The sequence below is a fragment of the Dermacentor variabilis genome, chromosome 2, assembly GCF_050947875.1.
Source record: "Dermacentor variabilis isolate Ectoservices chromosome 2, ASM5094787v1, whole genome shotgun sequence".
Lineage (NCBI taxonomy): Eukaryota > Metazoa > Arthropoda > Arachnida > Ixodida > Ixodidae > Dermacentor > Dermacentor variabilis.
The window spans coordinates 248,328,696-248,350,100 of NC_134569.1; the positions used below are offsets into that span (position 1 = coordinate 248,328,696).

The 21,405-nt window shown below is 45.3% G+C and overlaps 1 protein-coding gene across 2 annotated transcripts in view; it reads left to right on the top strand.

Moving 5' to 3' along the window:
- LOC142573223 (proteasome adapter and scaffold protein ECM29-like) overlaps positions 1–21,405 on the top strand; it is a 297,184-nt gene that overhangs the window by 90,843 nt on the left and 184,936 nt on the right. For both annotated transcript variants that reach the window (XM_075682816.1, XM_075682817.1), the window contains exon 13: positions 16,225–16,330. In XM_075682816.1, the coding sequence (XP_075538931.1) occupies positions 16,225–16,330 (106 nt within the window). The remainder of the gene's footprint in view (positions 1–16,224; positions 16,331–21,405) is intronic.

Genomic DNA, 21,405 nt, shown 5'->3' on the forward strand with positions numbered 1-21,405 from the left:
CAGAAGCAGCTTCTGCATAGAACTTGTCTATCCACTGTGTCTGCGGTTTCCTGAATTTCTTCAAGTGCTTCTGAAAAGTCTTATGATGCAGGGCCACGATGGGACACGTTCATCACTACCCAAAAGCCATTGAGGGCTGTTTGTCCTTTCCTTATGTTTTGTTGCCACAATAGCTCTTATATTCACGTCAAAGGCCATTGAGTCATCCTGACGAGCAGAACTCCAAGAGCTTGCAATTACTCCACAATGTAAACATGGTAGCTCAAGCTTTGTTGCAAGTCCAAGTTGGGTGCCTTCTTGAACCTTCATCCCAGTTGCGAAGCACCGCTGGCACGGGGTCCTGGATAGCAGGTTGCCTAGGGCATCCATTTGCACAAGGAGAAATTTTTCACTTTCACTTGTAGCGGTGGTAGCTTCATGATCGCGCTCCATTGCTTGAAATTTTCGCTCTGTCACTGACATAGCACCAAGTCCTCGTTGCAAAGCAGCGCGTTTTTTATCCACCGCCTCTTTCTCCTCACACGTCAGGAAACGTGTGTTCAAGTGCACAGTGGATGACGCGATCGCACTGTCCAAGGCAGATGAAAGAGAGGATGTGGAAGCCGCTGTCAATGAGCACGAGACACCAGGCACACTCGTCGCGACAAATTCTTGTGCTGGTGGAGCAGGAGTCACATTGCTAAAGCGTCGATGCAACCACGCTCTTGCATAGATGAAGCAGAAGCTGGCCCACAGGAACCATCGGTGCGATCATTGTGGGCACGCGGGCGAGCGGCGAGCTTCGCCTTGTGGGTGAGCTTCGTAAAACACTTCCTTGCACCGAACGTGTGTAGCGTCTTGATTTTTTTTTAGCGCATAGTGGCCAACCGCACGACAGGCTAAACACAACAACGGTCTCGTAAAGACGGTAGAAACTTGGAGAATATGCGAACGGCGGCAAAGATAGACGATGGCAAGCGGAACACACAAAGGGCGCCGGCGATGAAGGAGTTGAAGCACACGACGGCCGGATGCATTATGCAGGAGACCACTACATCATTGCACGCAGCAGCCAATGGGAGTCGCGGGCTCCCCCGCGTCCTTGCGGAGCGTGCGCTTCGCCCAATCTCATCTTTGCGTCTCAGCCGCAGGAAACTTGAAGAGGTCTTGCGAGCCCTCCTATCATGAGTGACTTACGCCTCTCCCGCACTGCAGCCGCCGCCGCAGGAGGCGGCGAATAAAGAGCACAAGAATGCACAAAGAAAACAACATCGAAATGGCGCCACTCGCGGGAGCAGTGGAGAAATGGCGTTTGCGACAAGAAGGGGTATTTTGAGCTCTCGCACGTTGCTTGAGGGCTGCCGCGGCTAGTTAGAAACTTTATTTGAAATAGTTCCACGATGAATTAGACGTTGATATTTATAGAAATGGTAGTTTATAAGATATACTTCCCAAATATGTGGTTTTCCAACAATCAACTTTTTCATGATTTTTCGGTTTTCAAAGGCAGCGTCCCCCTTTAACCCTTTTGGTGTCAAGTTCTTTCTCTGATAAAAACGAACAGAATGGTTTATTTTTGGTTATTCAGAAGAGACGAAATTAAGGGTGTGTGAATACTGAAATATTCTATTTTGAATTGAATAGTGAACATTCGAACAGTTCAATTTACGAATCAGATGTATCATATTCAATTTCTCGAATATTCAATATTGGTACCTTTCGTGAACGACCCTGCCGTGGTCGGCACCTTGATGCTTGCAGCATTCCCATGCTGTGCAATTTTTATCAGTATAAGGTTCAACCAGGTTGACCGGACCAATCAAAACGATTGACGCTACGCAAACAGAGGGAACGACAGCAGTGCGTGTGAAAAGCATGAGAACGTAGGAAGGTCCGGCCCATTAGCCACTGGAAGGCACACTGATTGTATCAAATACGCGAGTTCAGTGTTGACACATGCAAATTCGCACAGTTCGGAGCTTTCTGCCCACATGTGAGCACACGAACGAACTTAGTTGCCGGCTGGTCGACGTAGTACCCGAATGCTGCTTCAAAGGCCATCAATATAACCCGTATGCATAATCATGAGACCAATCACTGTTGAGCTACCCATAGGAACAAATTAGCAAAAAGCTTTCTACAGTGCTTTGCAGCCCGCTACCACATCATCTGGTGGCAAATTTTCTTGAGAGCCACACCATTGGCTACACTGTCCAGCACATCAGGCATAAATCGGAGCTGTGTCGTTTGATGTCGGCGACTTAAGTTACTGTCCGAATCAACGCAGATCTATTCACAGCGATCGCATGACCCTCAGAAAGCCAACAAACCACTTTACCAACGAAGACGAGTGGCCGCGATAACCGTTGCATGTTCACGGCTGCCATTTTTGTGAAATACCGTATCGTGGCCCCTTGCTGCAAATGCCATTGGTTGGTGCACAGTGGTCTATTTCAAGCTTTGAGTGACTCGTCACAAGACATGCTTTAAATTTACATGGTGGGTTCAAACATATCATCTGACAGCACGCTGACCCCCAGCTGTAAATGCCTTTAACAGATGGCAGATGGATGCAGACGGATGCAGGGGGATGTTGTGCAAGCTTGCCGTGGGCCTTCCAATTTGAGAACTCTTTACTGTCAATGCTAACCACGGTTGCCGTGTGTGGCACCAATTACCGTGCGCAATGGCGCCAAATGGTGTGATGCGCATCCCTACTTTTATCTGTCACGCAAATCGGCCTTAACGAGCTGACGATAACCCACAGGAAGCACCTACAAAAAAGATGGAAAAAACTTATGTTTTCTGGAACAAAACCGGAAAGCAATACTTTCTATGCAATAAAAGTTTGCCATTAAAAAGTACAATATGGCCCACTGTTAAACTGAAAACCCCATTGGTATTTAGCACAACCTCGCTTTTTCTTGAGCTTCAGGGGAAAAAAAGCACCTAATTCTAATTGACAAACATTCCATAGATAAAAGGTATTTTCCAGACTTTTGTATACAGAGTTATCTGTGCAGGCGTGCTGTGGTCCTCTTTTTAAAGGCAACTCTGGCGATTTTTTGACCATGTCAAGATAATGGAATACAGTCACTGACCGTTTATTCGGACCTCACGGGGACTGTGGAAATGTCCCAATAAACAAGTGTCTGATGAAGCTGATTAAGAAAAAAAAAGAAATCCTTTATTTCCACGCACTTATTCGGGCTCGGCAGTAGGCTTGAAGAAGTTGTGAATGCGCCGTTGCACGCTGTTCCGTTTATGCGCAATCAGATAAGCCTGAATCTCGGAGAGGGTCCTACGGTCACTATAGGTGGCTGAAAGCACAGTCACTGTTTGTACACGCTCCACATGCGACGGCAGCGTAGTACATGGTGCTTCATCTTCCGACTTGGGGTTATCGTCCGGCAGTGCAGCAGAAACCTGACGAATGATCTCGCCGTCGTTGAGTTCTGCGCATGTCAGTGCAGCAGTGTCAGCACCTGTGAAACTGTCAAATGAGACGGTGTCCGGAATCGCAATGCAACCACTGCGTAGGTCTCGGCAGAACATTTTCGGCGTCAGTAGGGAGCACATTGGAAGGCGGCAAATCCTAGGCCTCCCAGCAGCCGCTTGCCGGCATTCCCCAGCGCACTCTGCGCGGCCACTGTTGGCAACATTAGACACTTGACGCGATGCTTCCGTACGCCGCGTTGGATCACCGCATCCTCGACACAGCACACAAAGCAAACACCACCACGCTGACACGAGTCGTGCAAACGAAAAACATGGCCTACTCGCAGCGTCGTGCATGAAGAAAGAAAGAAATCAGCTGCTGGATTGTCTTGACATGGCTTACTAAGCTGAGACCAGAACTGCTGTTGCCACTCTGTCGAACCAGGCAGAAACGATGATTATGAGCGGGGATTTGCAGTAGCGCTACTTCGTGGGGCAGCAAGGAGGCTCCGTTCAAAACAAAAATGGCATTCAGCAAGTCGAACCATGCACCGGTCAGAGTCGGTGCATGGTGCTCTCGATCGAGTTGGCTTAAGGAGTGTCCAAAAAATCAGACGAGAGGTTGCAAGGTGTCCGAACTTTCGGCAGTTGTTATACATTATGGTCTATGGGGAGAATGGCAGTGCCGCAAAGCAGACCGAATAATCGAGCATGTCCGAATTTTTGGAGTCCAAAAAATTAGTCGGCGACTGTATTTAGGTTCCAGAGACCCCCCCTCCTGCCACGTGTCTGAAAGTAAAATTGTTCCGAAAGTTCAAAAATAATTTTAAATAAACAAAAAAGCACAAAAACAAAATTGAAACCTGGCCAAGCAGCCGAGCGAACCTCTTCTTGTAACATCACAAGTGTCCCCAGTAGGGATAGCGCAAGGCATGCTGGTCTTGCCCGCTGGGCAAACGAAACGAGCGAAGGGCAGATGCTCAGCTGATTTGTGACCACACCGGACCTTCCGGTGACAATGTCAGCTACACCAGCTCTTTGGATCTGTAAAATATTAATAGTTATGATTCTGACGAATTCAATAGCCACGAATCGCCGTTCGCATTCGATCCGCATCCATGAGAACCAGCACGTATGCGCTACATATCGTGTTGCACCATAAAGACTAAAGGTAGCCCTAACCACTGATTGTATACGTGCTGCTTGCTGTTTAAGGTGCGTTACTTCTTCCAGGGAAGCGCTTTGCATGCTCACTGTAAGATGTGCAGCAAGACTTTCTACATTTGTATCCTGCAAGAACGCTGCTGACAGTCCAAAGCACCGACCGGTACATTTGTTTACATCAGCAGGTAGAGTGACCACTCGTCGTTCGCTTGATATAAGATGCTAGCCGCTCATCGGTGACATCAATTAATGTCCGAACATATAAATACAGGCAGATTTTGTGCATCTACACACCGTTGCATCACTCCGGATCACGCTGATATGAGCGACCACACACCTTCGAAAACCGCGAGCAGGAGGCCGTAGTACACGAGCGTTCTTATGCTGCCTACTTATCATTCTTCGTATTCTCTTCATGCACAAAATATGTTCCATAAAGCAGACACGGATGAGGACTTTGGACGTATGATCACTCATTTAGAGAATGCTTAGTTTTGTCGTGGAAATGCCGATGCCAACATCGACGCCGTCGGCAGCTGACTGAGGAGCTTGTTTACGCTGATCGAAGGGACCTACGCTTGCTGCCCATTTGGGATACGAGGCAAGCAGTGCACCTCAGAAGCTAAATAGTGAGTCTGCATGACAGTACGTGAAATTACACCCGTGTTCGTAGTCACATGTAGTTTTGGAAAGAGCCGGTGAGTGCAGCTGCCAGCTTTCCGTCGAAAACGTACCAATGTCGGTACTGCTCTCTGTCGTTGCTTTTAACTTTCTGCGTGTGCACTGTATAAAATGAGGAATGGTTTATTTCAAATCCGTGTGGTCAAAACTGAACTACAGAAGGAGTTTTATTCATCCTGATTGCTTAATTAGCTTCAGGTCAGTTGCTCAGGTTTGCCAGCAGTAGACACATGAACTACGCGACTGTGACATATAGGCTTAACCTCGGCTAAAAAAGATCGGCATCGTCTCAAACTGCGTGTGCAGATGGTGAGGGCTAAAGTTTGTGCAGCCAACAGCACAACACCACTTCCCTTCCATCTCTTGCACATTCACAGGAAATGCAGCTTTTCGCGACAGCAACTTCTCATGCCATGCACTAGCTCATCATCGTCGACTCCTCGACACTCTTGTCACTGTCATCTGCGTGATCCTGGCATGCTCTACATGGAACACTCCTGACATCATACACAATGTAGCCTGTAACTGAGGAGGAGGCAAGGTAGGGTGTTCGAGGCAATTAATTGAATTCATTTGTACAAAATCTGTGCAACTCTCAAACCTGCTTTCTTTAGGACATGATGGAATTGTTCAGAGGAACGTACGTACCCAGTGAATTTTATTGACATCCGTTGATATAGAAAAATCGCCGGAGTTGCCCTTTAATAAGTGTAGGGCATACCGTGCATTTCGATTCATTGGTACGCAAATTGCCTCTAGCTAGCAACTTTCTTGTGATTAGCCTCCTGAGCATGGGCGGCACTGTTTTTTACACAAAATTTGGAAGCATAAACGTTTGTATTAAATTTCCCTTATGTGCTATTCGATTCAATGTTTGGCTCTTTTTCTGAATGTGATTCAATATTCGATTCGAAATCTACCATTTGGTATTGGCATACAAAAAGGGGCCACAGAATTTTTCAAACTATTTGACAATCGAAAAGGCAAATTTGAATGAGAAAACAATTCATTTTGATAAATTCAGAAGTCTACAACGGTCTCATGCCACATACTATTTCATAATGCAGTCAAACGTCGATACAGTTAAACCGCGCTATAACGAACTTTAATATAAAGAAATGCTCGATATAATTGAGTATTTAACTTTTCATAACCTCTGGTCCAAGAACACCATGTATTTAAAACACCAATATAGAAGTGTATTTGTATGCGATTTCAATATAACAAAATTTCATTGCTGCCGCAGAGAAATGCCAAGACAATAAATGGAAACTTCCGCGGATGCAGATGGCCAAATGATTGAATGACAAGCGGCTGCTTGCAAACGTGCCTCTAAAGTTGGGCGCTGTGCGACAAAAGTGACTGCCGAAGTGGAGCCGTATCATGTTCTTTGTAAAGTCCAAGTGCAGTAAGATCCTATCATGCCCCCTGAACTGTGTGCTTCAGATGCGAGCGAAAGTGTGCGAGGGTGAGACAGGAAGTTGGCTTCATGAGTGCCGCCTTCCCACACGAGCAAAGGGCAAGAGGGGGAGGGTAGCGATCTCGATGTAACGTGATCAAGCACGCGAGAGGGTGCGGGGGGCAGAGTAGGGGATAAGCTGGCGTGCGTCTCGGCTGTGGCTGTGCATGGCTGTAAGTGTGGCTGAGCGCATATGCAGCCGCACACCCTGCTTTAGAGGTAATCTGTCGCATGTGCTTGGGCATTCCAAGACAGCATTGGACCATGTAAGCTGTCTTGGAACTGCACCATGTCCCGTGCGTTGGAGGTTGCGTAATCTTGAGTTACGGCGACCCGTTGGAGCGGGAGGCATGCGCAGCATTCGCTCCTGCTGGCGATTTTCATGATAGCGTCATCCCAGTGCGGGTGACGCTATCAGCTGCGGGGCAGACTGTATGTGAAATTGTGGCTTGCTTCGCCTAATTCATACCGGTGAGGGGAAGAAGATATCACCAATGTGCGCGCATGAAACTGTATCATTTGTCTCTGACTCACAAATTTATCAAAATGAACTGTTTTCTCATTCAGATTTGCTTTTTTCCATTGCCCGATAATTTGGAAAATTCTGCGGCTTCTTTCCATTTAAGAAAAATCGATCGGCGAGTGTACTTACTTGCGTAAAAGGCCGAATTTCAATACAATGAAGTTTCGATATAACGAAGCAAATTGCCAGTATTGACAACTTCGTTATATGAAGGTTGAACTGCACTTCAGAGCTTGCCAACTTCATGTTACTGTGTACATCCTACTGTAGTAAGTGGAGAACTTACCGGTACATCAGTGACACTGAAAGGGTTAAAGGGGACGTAGCTTTCGCATCTCGACAAATGGCCAAAAAATTGATTTTTTTTTAAATCACATTTTCAGCTTCTATAACCCTGTTTCTATCTGATACCCAAATATCATCACTGTAAACCACTTAGAAGTGCTCTAAAAAATTTGTTTTATCAGCCAAGGTGGCAAAAAATCTCGCGGAAATCAAGAAAGAGCAGTGTTTTTCAAGCCACAATATCTCTAGAACGGCGCGACCGAGCGTCGCCATCTTAGTCTCGTATTAAAGCTCATTTTTTCATCTTCAAATTTATTGCATCAGCGATCTCCTCCATACGGAAACAAGCACACAAAAAGCAAATCATTGAAGGTCGTGCCGGAGTCTCCGATTGGCCGCGCCCGCCACATGACTCCAACGCAGTTCGCCATTTGTCCGGCACTCGCGTCGTCCGCTCAGCTCTTTCCACCTCGCGAGTCTGGATGTCTTTGCTTACCATAATCTCGATGTGATCGTAAGCTCTATATGTCCAGCCTTCCATACATTTTTCAATGTCCGTGTCTCAAAGCTCCCGCACCCTGCTATGAGGAGGCAAAGCAGGCGAGTAAGGCATGTGCTGAGACCCGGCGTAGCATGAGGAAAGCTAAGAAACCACCCAATACATAGTTTCATACAATATTTACGAAAGGGCACTCTGGTGCTAGTGTCTACGGGAGCTGCAATTTGGCGGTTCAGCCAGCATGGGAATTAACGATGGGAATTATGGGGAGGTACATGGATTTGTCTAAACTTCCTCCTTCTGGCTTTAAACGTCTCTTCGAGTTTGTAAATTCGTCATTCTAAACAAAAAACTGTGTAACAAATAAGTAAATAAACATCATTAAAGTCACCCGCTGGCAAGATTCGAACACAGGACCTCTAGCACAGAAGCCCGACATTGAAACCAATACGCCATGGCCGCATGCGTCGACAAGCGGCGTGAATTGACCTTATGAATTTCTTGCAGGCCAAGCCAGCATGTTGAGACACTTGGCACATTTTAATTTGGACACCTAGATAGGTTGAGCCGCTATTAGTAGCAGTTGTGTGTGTTCACAGAGTATTCTACAGATGCGGAAAGGAAAAGCTCCAAAGAAAGTAAACTTTTACACTCAGTATGGTGCTTTGTCTTTTTACAGCTCTGCTGGTAGCCCACGTTGATAGAATGGAATAGCTGTAAATTTTCTTTTTTCTTTCTTTTTCCGGTAAGCACTTAATCACTTAATGCAGGATCAGTTTTTTTTTAAGTTTCGGTTGCTGTTTTGCATGTGGTGTGTTCACAGAGCAGGTGTGTCTCGTAGATGTGGCATCTTTGTGTGTTTCTGCGGCTTTGCATTTATGAGATCGGTGCCAACACCTGTACCCTTGTGAGAGCCGAGTGGTGCGAAATACCATGGCTCGTTTCTTCAATCTCCATGGCGATCTCTTCCAACGGAGATCGCTAACGCAGTGACACTCTTGTGGACTGTATACAGATACGACGTCATTCTTCCGTAAATCCAAGCAAATCTGATCGCCTCCAAGCATAGTATGAGGTAGGACATTATTAGAGATTCTCTTAAGCCACTCTTAGCCTAATAAATTTCTTTCGGGGGGGGGGGGGGAGTGAACGAGTTTTTTGTAATGTTAGATTTTTCTAACTATTTTTCGGTCTCTGTGAGGTCCAGAAAATTGGTCGACGACTATAGTCTGAATCATGAGCAAGTCAAAATAAATGTGTCAAGGCAGCCCTTTTTCTCTGGCAAGAACACGTGCCTTCCCCCAGTCAATTGCATGTCTCTTTGAAGCGGCATGCTCAGCCAAAACACTGGATTTCACAGGAACTTTTCTCGCATCATGGTTATGGTGTTTCCGACTCCTTTCAATATGACTGATTTCGCCAATATACTCGTAGTCACAATCGATGCATGGGGCAATGTACACTGCACCTGGGAATTTCTCTTTTGGTAATTTGTCCTTAACATTAGCAAACGATTGTGACAGTTTCTAATTTGGTACATGTGCCACGTGAACATTGTAGGAATGCAGAACACGGCTTTAAACTTCACTTATGGATAGAATATATGGTATTCCCTTGAACTTTTGACCAGGGGTGCACAGGGTAGTTGTGGACGTGCCATTTATCATTCAACCGCATTAAAAATTAAGTTGGATAGCCGCAGGCTGACATGTCTTTCTGCACCACATGTATCTCAACTCCGCAGTCTTCCCGTTTTGTGCAGCTTTTATCTGTGTGTTGTAGAAGTGTGGAAACCACGGTCCTTTAATGAGGAGCAGGTTGCTCAGAACCAAAATATAAGCAGCACCCTGTAAGAGTTGGCTTTTTGTAGATGCTGAACGCACCAGTACCTTTCAATCAGCATGTCAAGGAATGGAAGCTTGCCATTGACCTCCTCTTCCACGGGTGGCTGCTTCCATGCTCTTCAGATGGGAAGTGAATGACTGAACTGAATCTGTACGAATGAGGCAGAGGCATTCATCCACATAACTTCGGTGCAGGGCTAAACGAAGAGAGGGCTCAACGTTCAAGTGCTTTCATTGTCAATTTAGCAGCAGATACCGATGTAAAGACTCCCTTAGCCATTCCGTGGATCTGTTTGTAGAATTTCTGTTGGATCTATCGGGTAGTTGCATCCGACTCCAAAGTTGTCTTTCATACATCCACAGCCAGTTCTGTTGGCACACTGGTGAAAGGCCACTTCACGTCAAAAGAAACCAAAATGTAGGATGTCGTACTGAATCAAGACAACATTTGGGTTTTTTTTTTTTACTTCATTAGTCATGATTGTACCATTTCATGTGACCACATGCATGTAAGTACTACATGCCCTCATGTTGCTTCTTATTTTATAGCTGTGCATAGTCTTTTGGCAAAATCAGTAGAGCACAAAATAAACTTCATGTTGAACCTTCTGGGCAGTGCAATGTATGTAAAGACTGTGATTCTCACAAGGACATTAGTAGTGAGTACTGTCATCACGTCGTAACTTTGCCTGCTTTTTATAAAGTGGCTTGCTTTGTGGGGTTCTCACTTGTGCTCTTGGGACAAAGGAATGACAACACAGTTGTGCAAACAATCACAAGGGCATTTATTGCACCTTTCGTAGACTAATGCCTGTTAGCCGAGTTGCTATCGACAATGCCGATGGGCACATGACAAATCGCCAAAGTCCGACTCACCGCGGCCGGATAATGGGCGAACATGTTCGCTCCATGCTGGACACCAACGCCTAGTCGTTCGCGCGTGCGGTCAGGTGAATGGTAGCGGGTTCGAACGATCGTGTTCGTCCATTCCAGTGTAGGCCTCGTGAGACGGTCTCGCCGAAGCACGGATCGGCGTACATGCAGATCGTTCGCACCGCTTGCCGACCCAAAGCCAAAGAGGAAGAGCCTTCTCGTTTTTGCCCCCAAGTAAACCTGCCGTTAGGTGGGGTTAGCCAAGCAACACTCACTCTACCTCTCGTACTACCTTGTAAGCGTACCGACCGCTGCTGTAAAGCCACGCGGCGAAGCCGGATTACAGGAGACAGGAGCTATGCAGGAAAACAACACATCAGGGGATGCGTGAGAGTCGCACATCCTTACAGGTTTCTTGCAGATCAAGTGAAAGGGTGTAGGTTATATTAAAGCTTTATTGTGGAATACAGTTGGCTTCAATTAATCTTAACTTGAAGGGACTGACAAACTTGATAGTATTATCCAGCAGGTTAAAATAAGCAAGAAAGCATCCAAACACACTGCTGCTTCATTTGCAATATTGACCTATTCTAATGCACCTCTGAATCTAACGCTCGCTTAGCTTTTATGAGATCACAGTTGAAAATGTGCATCCAAATTTAACATGCAAGATGAAAAAAGAAAGCAGCTTATTTTTGATTGCAGCAACTAGCCATAAGTCCTGCAAAGTTCTAGCTTCACAGGATGTAAATTATGGAGACTCTCTTGTGTCTTCTGATGTTCTCTTTCATGCTTGGCTCTCGTGTCTCCTGTTATCCAGCTTTCTCGCATAGCTGGGGACTGTTGCAGAGCAGTGCAAGAGATGGCGTAAGTGTTGCGCTGTTAAAGCCTCCTAACGGTGGGTTTTGAAAGGGAGTAGCCCCTTCCTCTTTGGCTTAGGATCAGCAGTGTGCGCAAATGTCTTGCATGCCAGGGGAGGTACTCTGTAAGAGACTGTCTAGTGAACATGTCCATTTTGTCTGCTGTTGAAGTTCTGATTGGCTGGTCTGTGCTGCGCATTCGCAGCAGCCAGGGGCCACAGCCAATCAGCACTTCAGCTGCAGACGAAATGGACAGGTCCACTAGGTGAACTCTTGTAGAATACTGTTGCACTGCCCCAGCTGCCACACTTCGTGGAACTATCCCGAGAAAGGCTTTGGAGTGGGGCACCGGAATGGATGAACCGGACTGTTCGAATGTGCCACCATTTGCGTGACTGTACAAATTAACGATTAGGTTTTGCTATCCAGCATTGGGGGCGAACATATTCACTCAGTATCGTGTTGCCGTCAGTCAGACTTCCTTGATTTGTCAGTGTCAATCAGCATGTTCTATTGGCAGTAATTCGGCTAGCTGGCATTGGTGTATGGAAGATGCAATAAATGCCCCTTTGTTTGCAGTGCTGTGTTGTTGTTCCTTTGCCCAAGAGCATGTTTGATGCCTCACAGAACTTATTTGCATATACTGTTCCTCAGTGTGAATCGTGGAGAGCTCTGTATTGCTGCCTAAGGACCATGACATGTCAACATGTTTTGTTGGTGTATAACGCTTGAACATTTGATATTCCGCATTTCTTGAACTGCTCTGCTACAATTGCAAATGGAATGGTGGCCCATGCCTAAACTAACCACTTCACCATGTCGCCTTGCAGTGCGTGCAAGTCACTGGAGTGATAAAAACATGGAATGGGACTTTGTTGGTGTTAGCTTGGCAAGTAAAATAACTTATCATTTGAATGAGAGCTTTTGGATTTAAAACCTGAAAGTAGTGTGTCGTCATTGCCGCCCTATGCAAAAGCTTGTTTTGCTGCCATCTTGTGATGTCAGTGGTTATGACCCTGGTGCTCTAATGCCATTGGTAGGCCATTGATAACACTGTGAATGTACTTTTGGTTTTGTATCTGATGTTGATACGTAGGCAGTTTTTTGACAAAATTTACTGTAAAAATGTACTTGTTAGATTAGAGTAAATTCTAATCATTAATTGTGAACTGCCAATTACACTTGAAAACCTGCTGAAGGCAGGCTGAAAATTGGTTTGTTTAGCAGGAGATATCCTGTTTTCAATATATTAACAGACTCTTAGCACCACCAAGACAGATGCTACAGCCATTGGGACCATGATAAGGGTCACCATTGAGGAACGAAAAAACTAAGGATAGGCCCTAACCCCTCCATGCGCTAGTAGAAAAGTGTGGAGGAAGTCGTGTGGTATTCTTCACTGTAGTGGCTATGTTGTCTGGGCACAGTGGCAGTTTTTTTTATGCTGGTGTGTGGTCATGCATGTGATACCCCGTAGGTCTCGTACCGTGACAAAGGCATTGTGTATGCAGGACTGTGTTAGTCTCCATGATTTTCTCCGTTGTGTTATCTAGACCGTGCTTTCCTAGCTGTTGTCGTGGCCAGGTGGGACTGGAAGAATTAAAAAGCATAAAACAAGTGCGCATGCAACGCCGTACACCACGTACCATGCCATGGACAAAGGACTATCTGGAAATCTATTTGCTGTGTTTGGTGGATTCATGCTAACATGCCGTCACAAATGGAAGCCACTGTGCTTCAGAATATGTACAGTAAACGTCTTGCATGTCAGTGACAGCTGTGCAGTGTTCCTGTGTTTGACAGATCAAACAGCCATGGGAAAGGATGGCAAAGAAGAGGCTGCTGTGAGTACCAGCTGTGGCGACTGCATTTCGATGGGGACGAAATGCAACTTAGATTTAGGTGCACGTAAAAGAACCTCAGGTGGTCCGAATTTCTGGAGTCCCCCACTATGGCATGCCTCATAATCAGATCGTGGTTTTGCCATGTAAAGTATAATTTTTTTGCTGCAAATAATTAACCCTTTCAAAGTCAATTTTTTTTTTGCCATATGCGACCGCCCAGAGTAGATTTTTTTATTGCGGATTTAAATTCTTCAAAGGGACCTGTTTTGAAAAAATATTACCGTAATTTTTCTACGGTGACTAAAGTGACAAAAAAATATTTTGTGTTGGTACATATGTACTGGTTAATTATGAATAACAACAATAAAAAAAAGGAAATAAACTCGTAAGAATTAAAAATTGTGATGCATTGTTATACACATAGTTGAAGGCTCAGAAAATACACAAGCGAGAATATTTCGCAAGTGACAAATGTTTCTGCTCTTACACTAATATTTATGTCCATAGCGTAATCGAACTGCGTAGGTGAGTGCACTCCAGAAAACTGCATGGTTGTGCCATGAAAAAAGCAAAATGTGTGACAAATTTCCGCTAATCTTCGTCTTATTGCCACTCAGAGGCAATTAGTTTTTGCGAGTCTCCAAAAAGGAAAAGGAAATGCACGCACGGCAGCATCTTTTGTACGTGCACCCCTATGAGCAATAAACAAGTGAGTAACAGGCGGTCGCCCTTTGAGCGATTAGCAGCGAGATAGCCATCAGTTTTGCGAGCCAAGAAGCCAAAACCACCAATGGAACAAAACCCAAACTAACTGCCACCCGCCTGCGCGCGTTCCACTGCACGAGCAGTAGTAGTATATAGACATGCCAGAGCAAACAAACTAGCTCTAAAACAAAGCATGCAATGAAAACCGAGAGAGGGAGGTGCGAGGAAAAAATTCTGTGTACTTCCACATAATGGCAGCACATGCCAGAATATAAAAAGTTAGGCAATTGGCATGCTTTTTAAACGTACAGACGGCGCCGTAAATATATGGCATCAACCATTTTGGACTCGTTCACTGCGCCGTATGTTTACGTCATTGACCCTAAAAAGGTTAAGAGACGAGCAGTCCTTGCCGCAGGCATTTTGTGTGCTCAAGGGGCACAGGGAAGGGAAAGTATGCAGATGCGGTGCAAGAGTGAACAAGGCTCGACAGGAGACTGTACGCCTGTGTGCACATCAAACGGCTGATGGTCATGCATAGGCCCGGTAAACGCACTAGCTGCATGCATGCGGGTTTACTGTTCGGCACTGCACGGAAGATGCCACAGAATTTTGTGTCCTTGAAGCTTCACTTACACTGAGAACAATACGCCTCAGGCCACAGTCATTGTATTTAAACGTGTAACCACATTCTCCTCTGCTGGCCTCTTTGTCGGCACGCTGTGGCTCGCCACATTTCCGCAATGCCCAGCTACCCGAAATTTGTTCTCTAAAGCAAAACGATTCACATAAAGCCACGAACAGCGTATGTGTTTGTTCTGATAAACTGCAGATGGGCTAGCCATGGGTCATGATGGGTGTAAAATGTGCGGCCGGTCATCACCTGTGCATTCTTGCTGTGCAGTGAGAATGCACAGATTATTTTCAGAAAAGCCAGCAAAAGGGGTGGGGGCCTTGCTTCCCAGCCTAACTTGCCGAATTCATTACGAACTCCTTCCAATGCTAGAACACAATACTCGGATGAAATGACTTAGGCAACAGTATTGCGATGGTATACACTGTGATTGGATCCGTTGGTCAGATCACTGTGGCGCGCTGTGCATGTCCACACAGCCTGTTGTGGTTGCACGCTGGAGGTGCCGTACTAAATGTGAGAAATGTAAACAAGCAGGGAGAATCTGCCCCAACAAGATGGCGAAGTAACGCAAATTTCCGGTGTCACTGAGCTTCACAAAGAGCGACGTCAGGACCTTTCCTTAGTTTTTCCTTCCTCTGTGGCGTTGCCATTGGGTCCGGCACGTGTGTGATGACCAGTCATGTTCGAATTATCCGGCAAGAGACAATTTGGATATTGAAGTAAGAAAAATTATGGCCCATAGAAATGATAGGTGCTGGCTTAGACCATCATGCAAAATGAAATTAACCAAAAAATTGAATGAACAGGAATCAAATTTAGCACAAGTCTACTGTAAAAGGTATTTGTCATGTCTTTGATTTTCTGGTGGGATCACTTCCGGTATTGTAACATAATTTCCACAACTCGGGTTTGTTACCTTTCACCCTGAACCTTGAATTGAACAATAGCAGGGAATGAACTGCACTGGACCTTGCTTTCTTGTGTTTGGTTGTCAAGGCAATCTTAAAAGATTATATTTCAGATTTTCTTACTGAATGGCACTTTGCGTGGAATGTGGTACTGAAGAAGCCGCCACCTAGCGCACTGAATTATTTGACCTCTTGTGTGTATTTACTTATATGTACTTTTTCAATTTGTCTAGATCTATTTGTTTTCATTTCGGTCCTTTCTTTTAAAATATTTCCTTTTATTAATTTTTAAGCTAAACTTTGCTCTCTTTCTCTATTCATTATATTTTTTCCATTCCTGCATGACAGTAGGAGTGCACTTGAAACAGAAGACACAATGCACACAGCATCCCACCCCCCCCCCCCCCCACACACACACACACACGCCTTCCGCCAATCTCTACATATACAATAATCTCGCTTACTACTACTACTACTACTACTACTACTGTCATGTGTGTACAACTACAACTGTTATATGTGCAGTTGCCTGGCCTTGTCAGATCTGTTGAGTGGCCGGAACTTGGATGATGTGCTTGACTCTGTGCCAGACCTCTGGGACAACCTGTTCCGTGTTCGGGATGACATAAAGGCAAGTTGTGAGTGGAAACCTGAAATGTAAACAGCATTCGGGAGCTTTTTGTGTATACGATCGTTACAACAAATTGCACCGAACACTACCTTCATTGCATCCGATATTCAATATGAGCGTACCCGCGGGTACAGTCAAACCTCGATGCAAAGAAGTTGTACTTGCAGTAAAAAACTTTAAGTTGTGAATTTAGTTAATTCTGGGTTTTAGAGTTTCAGCAGTGAAAATAATTTCACAAATTTCCAGAACATTCCAGGTGGATAGTAGCATCAAACAAATTGCAAGAAGGTTGCATGGGAACAGCAATAATTTACATACACTTACATTGCACTGTCGCTAATCCGCAACTGTGCAATCGGTGACGACAAAGGATGGCCACGTTGGATTGTGGACTGTCGTTCCATAAAGCTAAGCTGCTAGCCAACACACACACGCATCACCAAGGTGGAAAGAAAGTTTAGATGTTTTCGAAAAATTTCTGTGAGGCGTAGAAGAAAGTTTCATCCATGCTTTGAAGTTGTGCTCGCTAGACGCCAACCGAGTTTTCTGACATAAAAGGGGCTGCACGCATTCCCAATTCTGCTATTAAGGTTCTTGGTCTAGCCCATGTATGTTCTCACACTTGATCACCCATGAGGTCTACTGGTACAAACATATTGATAGAGTAGGATCTTGATGAGGGCTAGTTGGTTCATATTTAGAACAGATGCTAAACAGCGCAAATAAAACAAGGACATGAGGAAACAAATACCACAGACAAGCGCTGACTGCCAACTGGAAGTTTATTTGAAATTCCCCAGCCATTGTATACCATCTTTTAGCATAGGCTTGCATACATCAGTCGCAAAAACATCTGCAAATCCGCAGCATCATAATCTTTCATCTAAAAAAGCTATTTCTTTTCCCAACAAGGCAATAGAGGGAGCGCTTACACGGTTATCTTCTTCCTTTCTAAAGTAATATGGCTCTATTATTCCCTTTCCCTCTTACCTTTCCCTATGAATTTTGTTTTTTCAAATATGGGAGTGCCGTGACACTTGTTGCAATGTCCTGCCAAATTACTCGCATAGCCATTCTTTAGGTTACTGATGTGCTGAGGAGCTCTTTCATTAAAACACTGTCCCGTTTGACCTATATAAGATTTTCCGCAGCTCAGCGGTATCTGATAGATAATGTTGCGCTTGCACTCAGTGAAACGGGATTTATGATTTGTGGTGCACAGGGGCCTTTTGCACATTTTCATATGATTACATATCAAGGACAGCTTACACGGGGCACTGAAAAGCAAATTATTATTATGTCTATTGGAAACTTTCTTTAGATTGCGTGACAACTTGTGCAAGTATGTTACCACGTGTACTTGTCTCTTGTCTTTATTCTTTTCTTTTTGTGATATTTCGGAACTTATTCTTTTCTCTTTCTGTAAGATGGCTTCGCATATTGAAGTGATCACAGAACTGGGAAAGCCTGCATTCTGCAATTGCGCTATCAGAGTTTAAAAACTTTGATCACACTCATGCTTGCACGACTTACTCTGTGCTGCCTTAATGCACGTGGTTGCTATGCCTCTCTTAATCAATTTAGAGTGTGCGCTGTCATAGCGCAACAAGGTGTTCTTAGATCTGGGATGATATCCCCAGCATACATGTGGCATGGGAATGACGTGGTCAAAGGGATTTTGGACTTGTTCATTAACTCATCGGGAGGGCTTAAGTTCACGTATAAATTGACAATTAACAACCGCATTAAGTTTCTCAATATTAATCTCTGTTTTTCTTTGGACGAGCATAATAACAATATGTCATTACAATAAGAGAATGTGAAGTTACAGGCTGTTTGCTTCCATCTTGAAACTGTAAAAGGACACAAAGATGAGAATGAACAGAATGGGCAGGACGAGACACTCACAACTGAAAAAATTTGTTGAAAGGAAACAAATATGTACACAAAAACAAAGTAGGACAGCTGCGCATGCGTGTCGAGGATCAACTGGTTAAATCATTTTAAAGGCAATATTAAATGTTAAGAAAGTCTAACTATCAAGAAACTTAAATTCCTTATCCTTTAGTGAACCAACTAGCCTAGTTATTCATCCTGTTTGCTTCCATCCACAAATAATTATGAATACAAAACTGTGCAGGCTTTCTGAAGTTTACTCTTGGCAAAGCATGCTGAGCTTAGCAGAGATGTTATTACTGTATTTAACACTGGTCATGTCATCAAAACTCTCTTATATGTAGTCTTAAAAAGTAATGGTAATATTATATATAGTACTAACTTAATAAGAGTTGATCAGTAAATTTATTTTTACAGCAAAGCTGTTAAAGGCTAGTTCCCCAGATCATGTCCATGTGTTAACACAAGACTATCATCATCAGGATTGGCTCCAGCATCGTCTTCCACAGCTGGCTTGTTGGCGCCCTTCGGCACTATCAACTCGTGCCACGGCTCCTGCGGTCGTTGTCTTCATTAATTAATTAATTAACACAAAGACAACCGGTTTTACAGCAAATTACAGCGAAGCAATTAAGGGCTAGTTCCCCCAGAATTGCGTCTTTGTGTAGACACAAAACTCCCCATAGGTGGGCTGATCCCGAAGATAGTAAAATACCGGGCCGACCCGCGGCGGAGGTGATGCTAGCATTAAGCGCTTCCCATGCGTGAGCTGATCCTTAAGATTGTGTAACACTGGACCGACCCATGGCGGTGGAAAAGCAGGTGTTAAGCACACCACACGCATGGGCTGATCCCAAAGATAGTGCAATACCTTGCCAACCTGTGGTGGAGGTGATGCAGGCATTAAACATTCGCCATGCGTGGGCCGATCCCGATGATAGTGCAATGCCAGGCCGACCCACGGTAGAGGTGAAGCAGGCATGAAGCACTCCCCATACGTGGGCCAATCCCGAAAATAGTGCAATGCTGGGCAGACCCACGGCGGAGGTGAAGCAGACGTTAAGCACTCTTTACACGTGGGCTGATCCCGAAGATAGTGGAATGCCGGGCCGACCCACGGCAGAGGTGAAGCAGGCATTAAGTACTTCCTATACGTGGGCCGATCCCTAAGATAGTGCAATGCCGGGCACTTCATTTGTACTGTTTGCTTTTTGTATGCGATGTGATGTGAGCTGGTGCAGTAGGTGACTTGGCACAACAAGGCTCGACTGGCAAAGGTTGTCTTTTCTTTCCACCAAGAAGTTGGCTCCACAAAAAGTAGATGGCCATGCCATTCCTCCGTGAGCTACCATTGCAGGATGTATGGGCTTCTATGGGAGATGTGCTGCCATGCGTACATATACCTTGGCCGTACTGCCTCGGCTGCTAGGCCTAGCCAACGGTTGAAGCTTAGGCAAGTCAGTGACAGCGCATCTTTATAGTGTTCACAGTGCTTGCATACTTAAGAAAAGGGACAGGTAGAGTGAAAAAGTGCTTTCTGTGCCTTTTTCTAAGTATGTGTCACTGTGAACAACACCTTCAAGAGGCCTAACCACCTTGGACTGCTATTGCGGCAGTTCAGAGTTGAGGTTTGGTGCCAAGTCAATGGGGCAGCAACTTTCCTAATGGCCAGCATTTCTTACAGCATTGCCAGCGGTAGTCCAACTGTGCCATTCACGCCATTTTGCTGCAGTTGGACTTGCCTACTCCTGGCTGCACCCACATAAGTTCAATTTACACCAACTGCGCAAAAGTGTGGTATTTTCGTGTTTCCATTTCAATCCATTGTTTTCAGTATGGTTATGCAACTGCACTCAATGACCGATTTTTCGGATGCCCATTTTTTTGCTGGCATGCCCAATAATTCAGACACCTTCAGGACACCGGCACGGTACCTATAGAATCAGTGTATAAAAACACCTGAAATTTCAGATGCAAAACCTTTCATCGTCTGATTTTCATGAAGTTTTGGCAAACGCCGCATGTCCGAAATGGCATTGATCGAAGATGCCACTGCTGCCATTTTGATTATCTCGCCGCTTCGAACAGTTGCCCTCACACACTGATCCAGTGGCATCTGCAGCCACCACCGCAGCAATGCTAGGCCTAGTTATTAGACCTAGCTGCTTCGACGTTTGCCACCAAGCTTCTTTCTGTTCGGTGCCATGTTGTTCATTAAATCGATTCGCTGGTGTTAGCAATGGCGCCGACTCCGCCTTTGCAATCCTCGCCAATGGCTTCAAAGCTCGGAAAACCACGCGTTGCATAATGCGAGTTCCCAAAAGTCAGCTTTACCCCACTACAGCAGTGTTACGCAGTGAAGCATACCAAGAGCGGGAAGAGGCAATTGTCACCAGACACAGTATGCATTCCTTAATTGCACACGTGTGCACCCACCGTCTCCTGTCACGGTATGAGTACCGATACACCTAATAACTGTATGGGCAGGTCTTCAGACTTATTTCGGGCATAAAAGGTAGTGCTTCAAAAGGTAGGTCGGGTGTCGGCGACAGAAGTTATGGTTTTACACCGAATCGACTTGTATCAACTCACAGAAGCCACACCACACATGGTAAGCCAACAAACCACCCCACAATCTCAGCGAGTGTATGGGATGGTGCAAGCGTTGTCCTCAACTGCCATCACCATCTTTGCGACTCACTGTACGGAGGCATCTTATCATGGCACCGTTCATAAGACGCATAGTCTCTTGTCGAGCTTCTAGGGTTGTTATTGAGCATAATACAAAATGTGCCTTGTGCAGTAAAGCATATCAGACTACATGTGTAATTTGTGGGAATTCGCGACTCTAACGCTTCCCCTGATTCCCCTTCCTAGATTCATCGTGCGCCCATCGGCATGTTTTGGGGATAGCAACTCGGCTAGCAGGCATTGATCTATGAAAGGTGCAATAAATGCCCTTGTGATTGTTTGCACTACTGTGTTGTCATTCCTTCGTCCCAAGAGCACGGAGGAGAACCCCACATCTGGCTGCCCAACGTGGGACTCTTGGGGCATCGGACGATAGTTTTAACAGTTTTGCTTCGTTCGAGACCTTTGTTTGAACCGAAGCGTAGGGCTAGCGCGAATTTTGATCGCTAGCGTTGGCGGCGCACTGCTTTCTTGAGCGAGGCGACGGT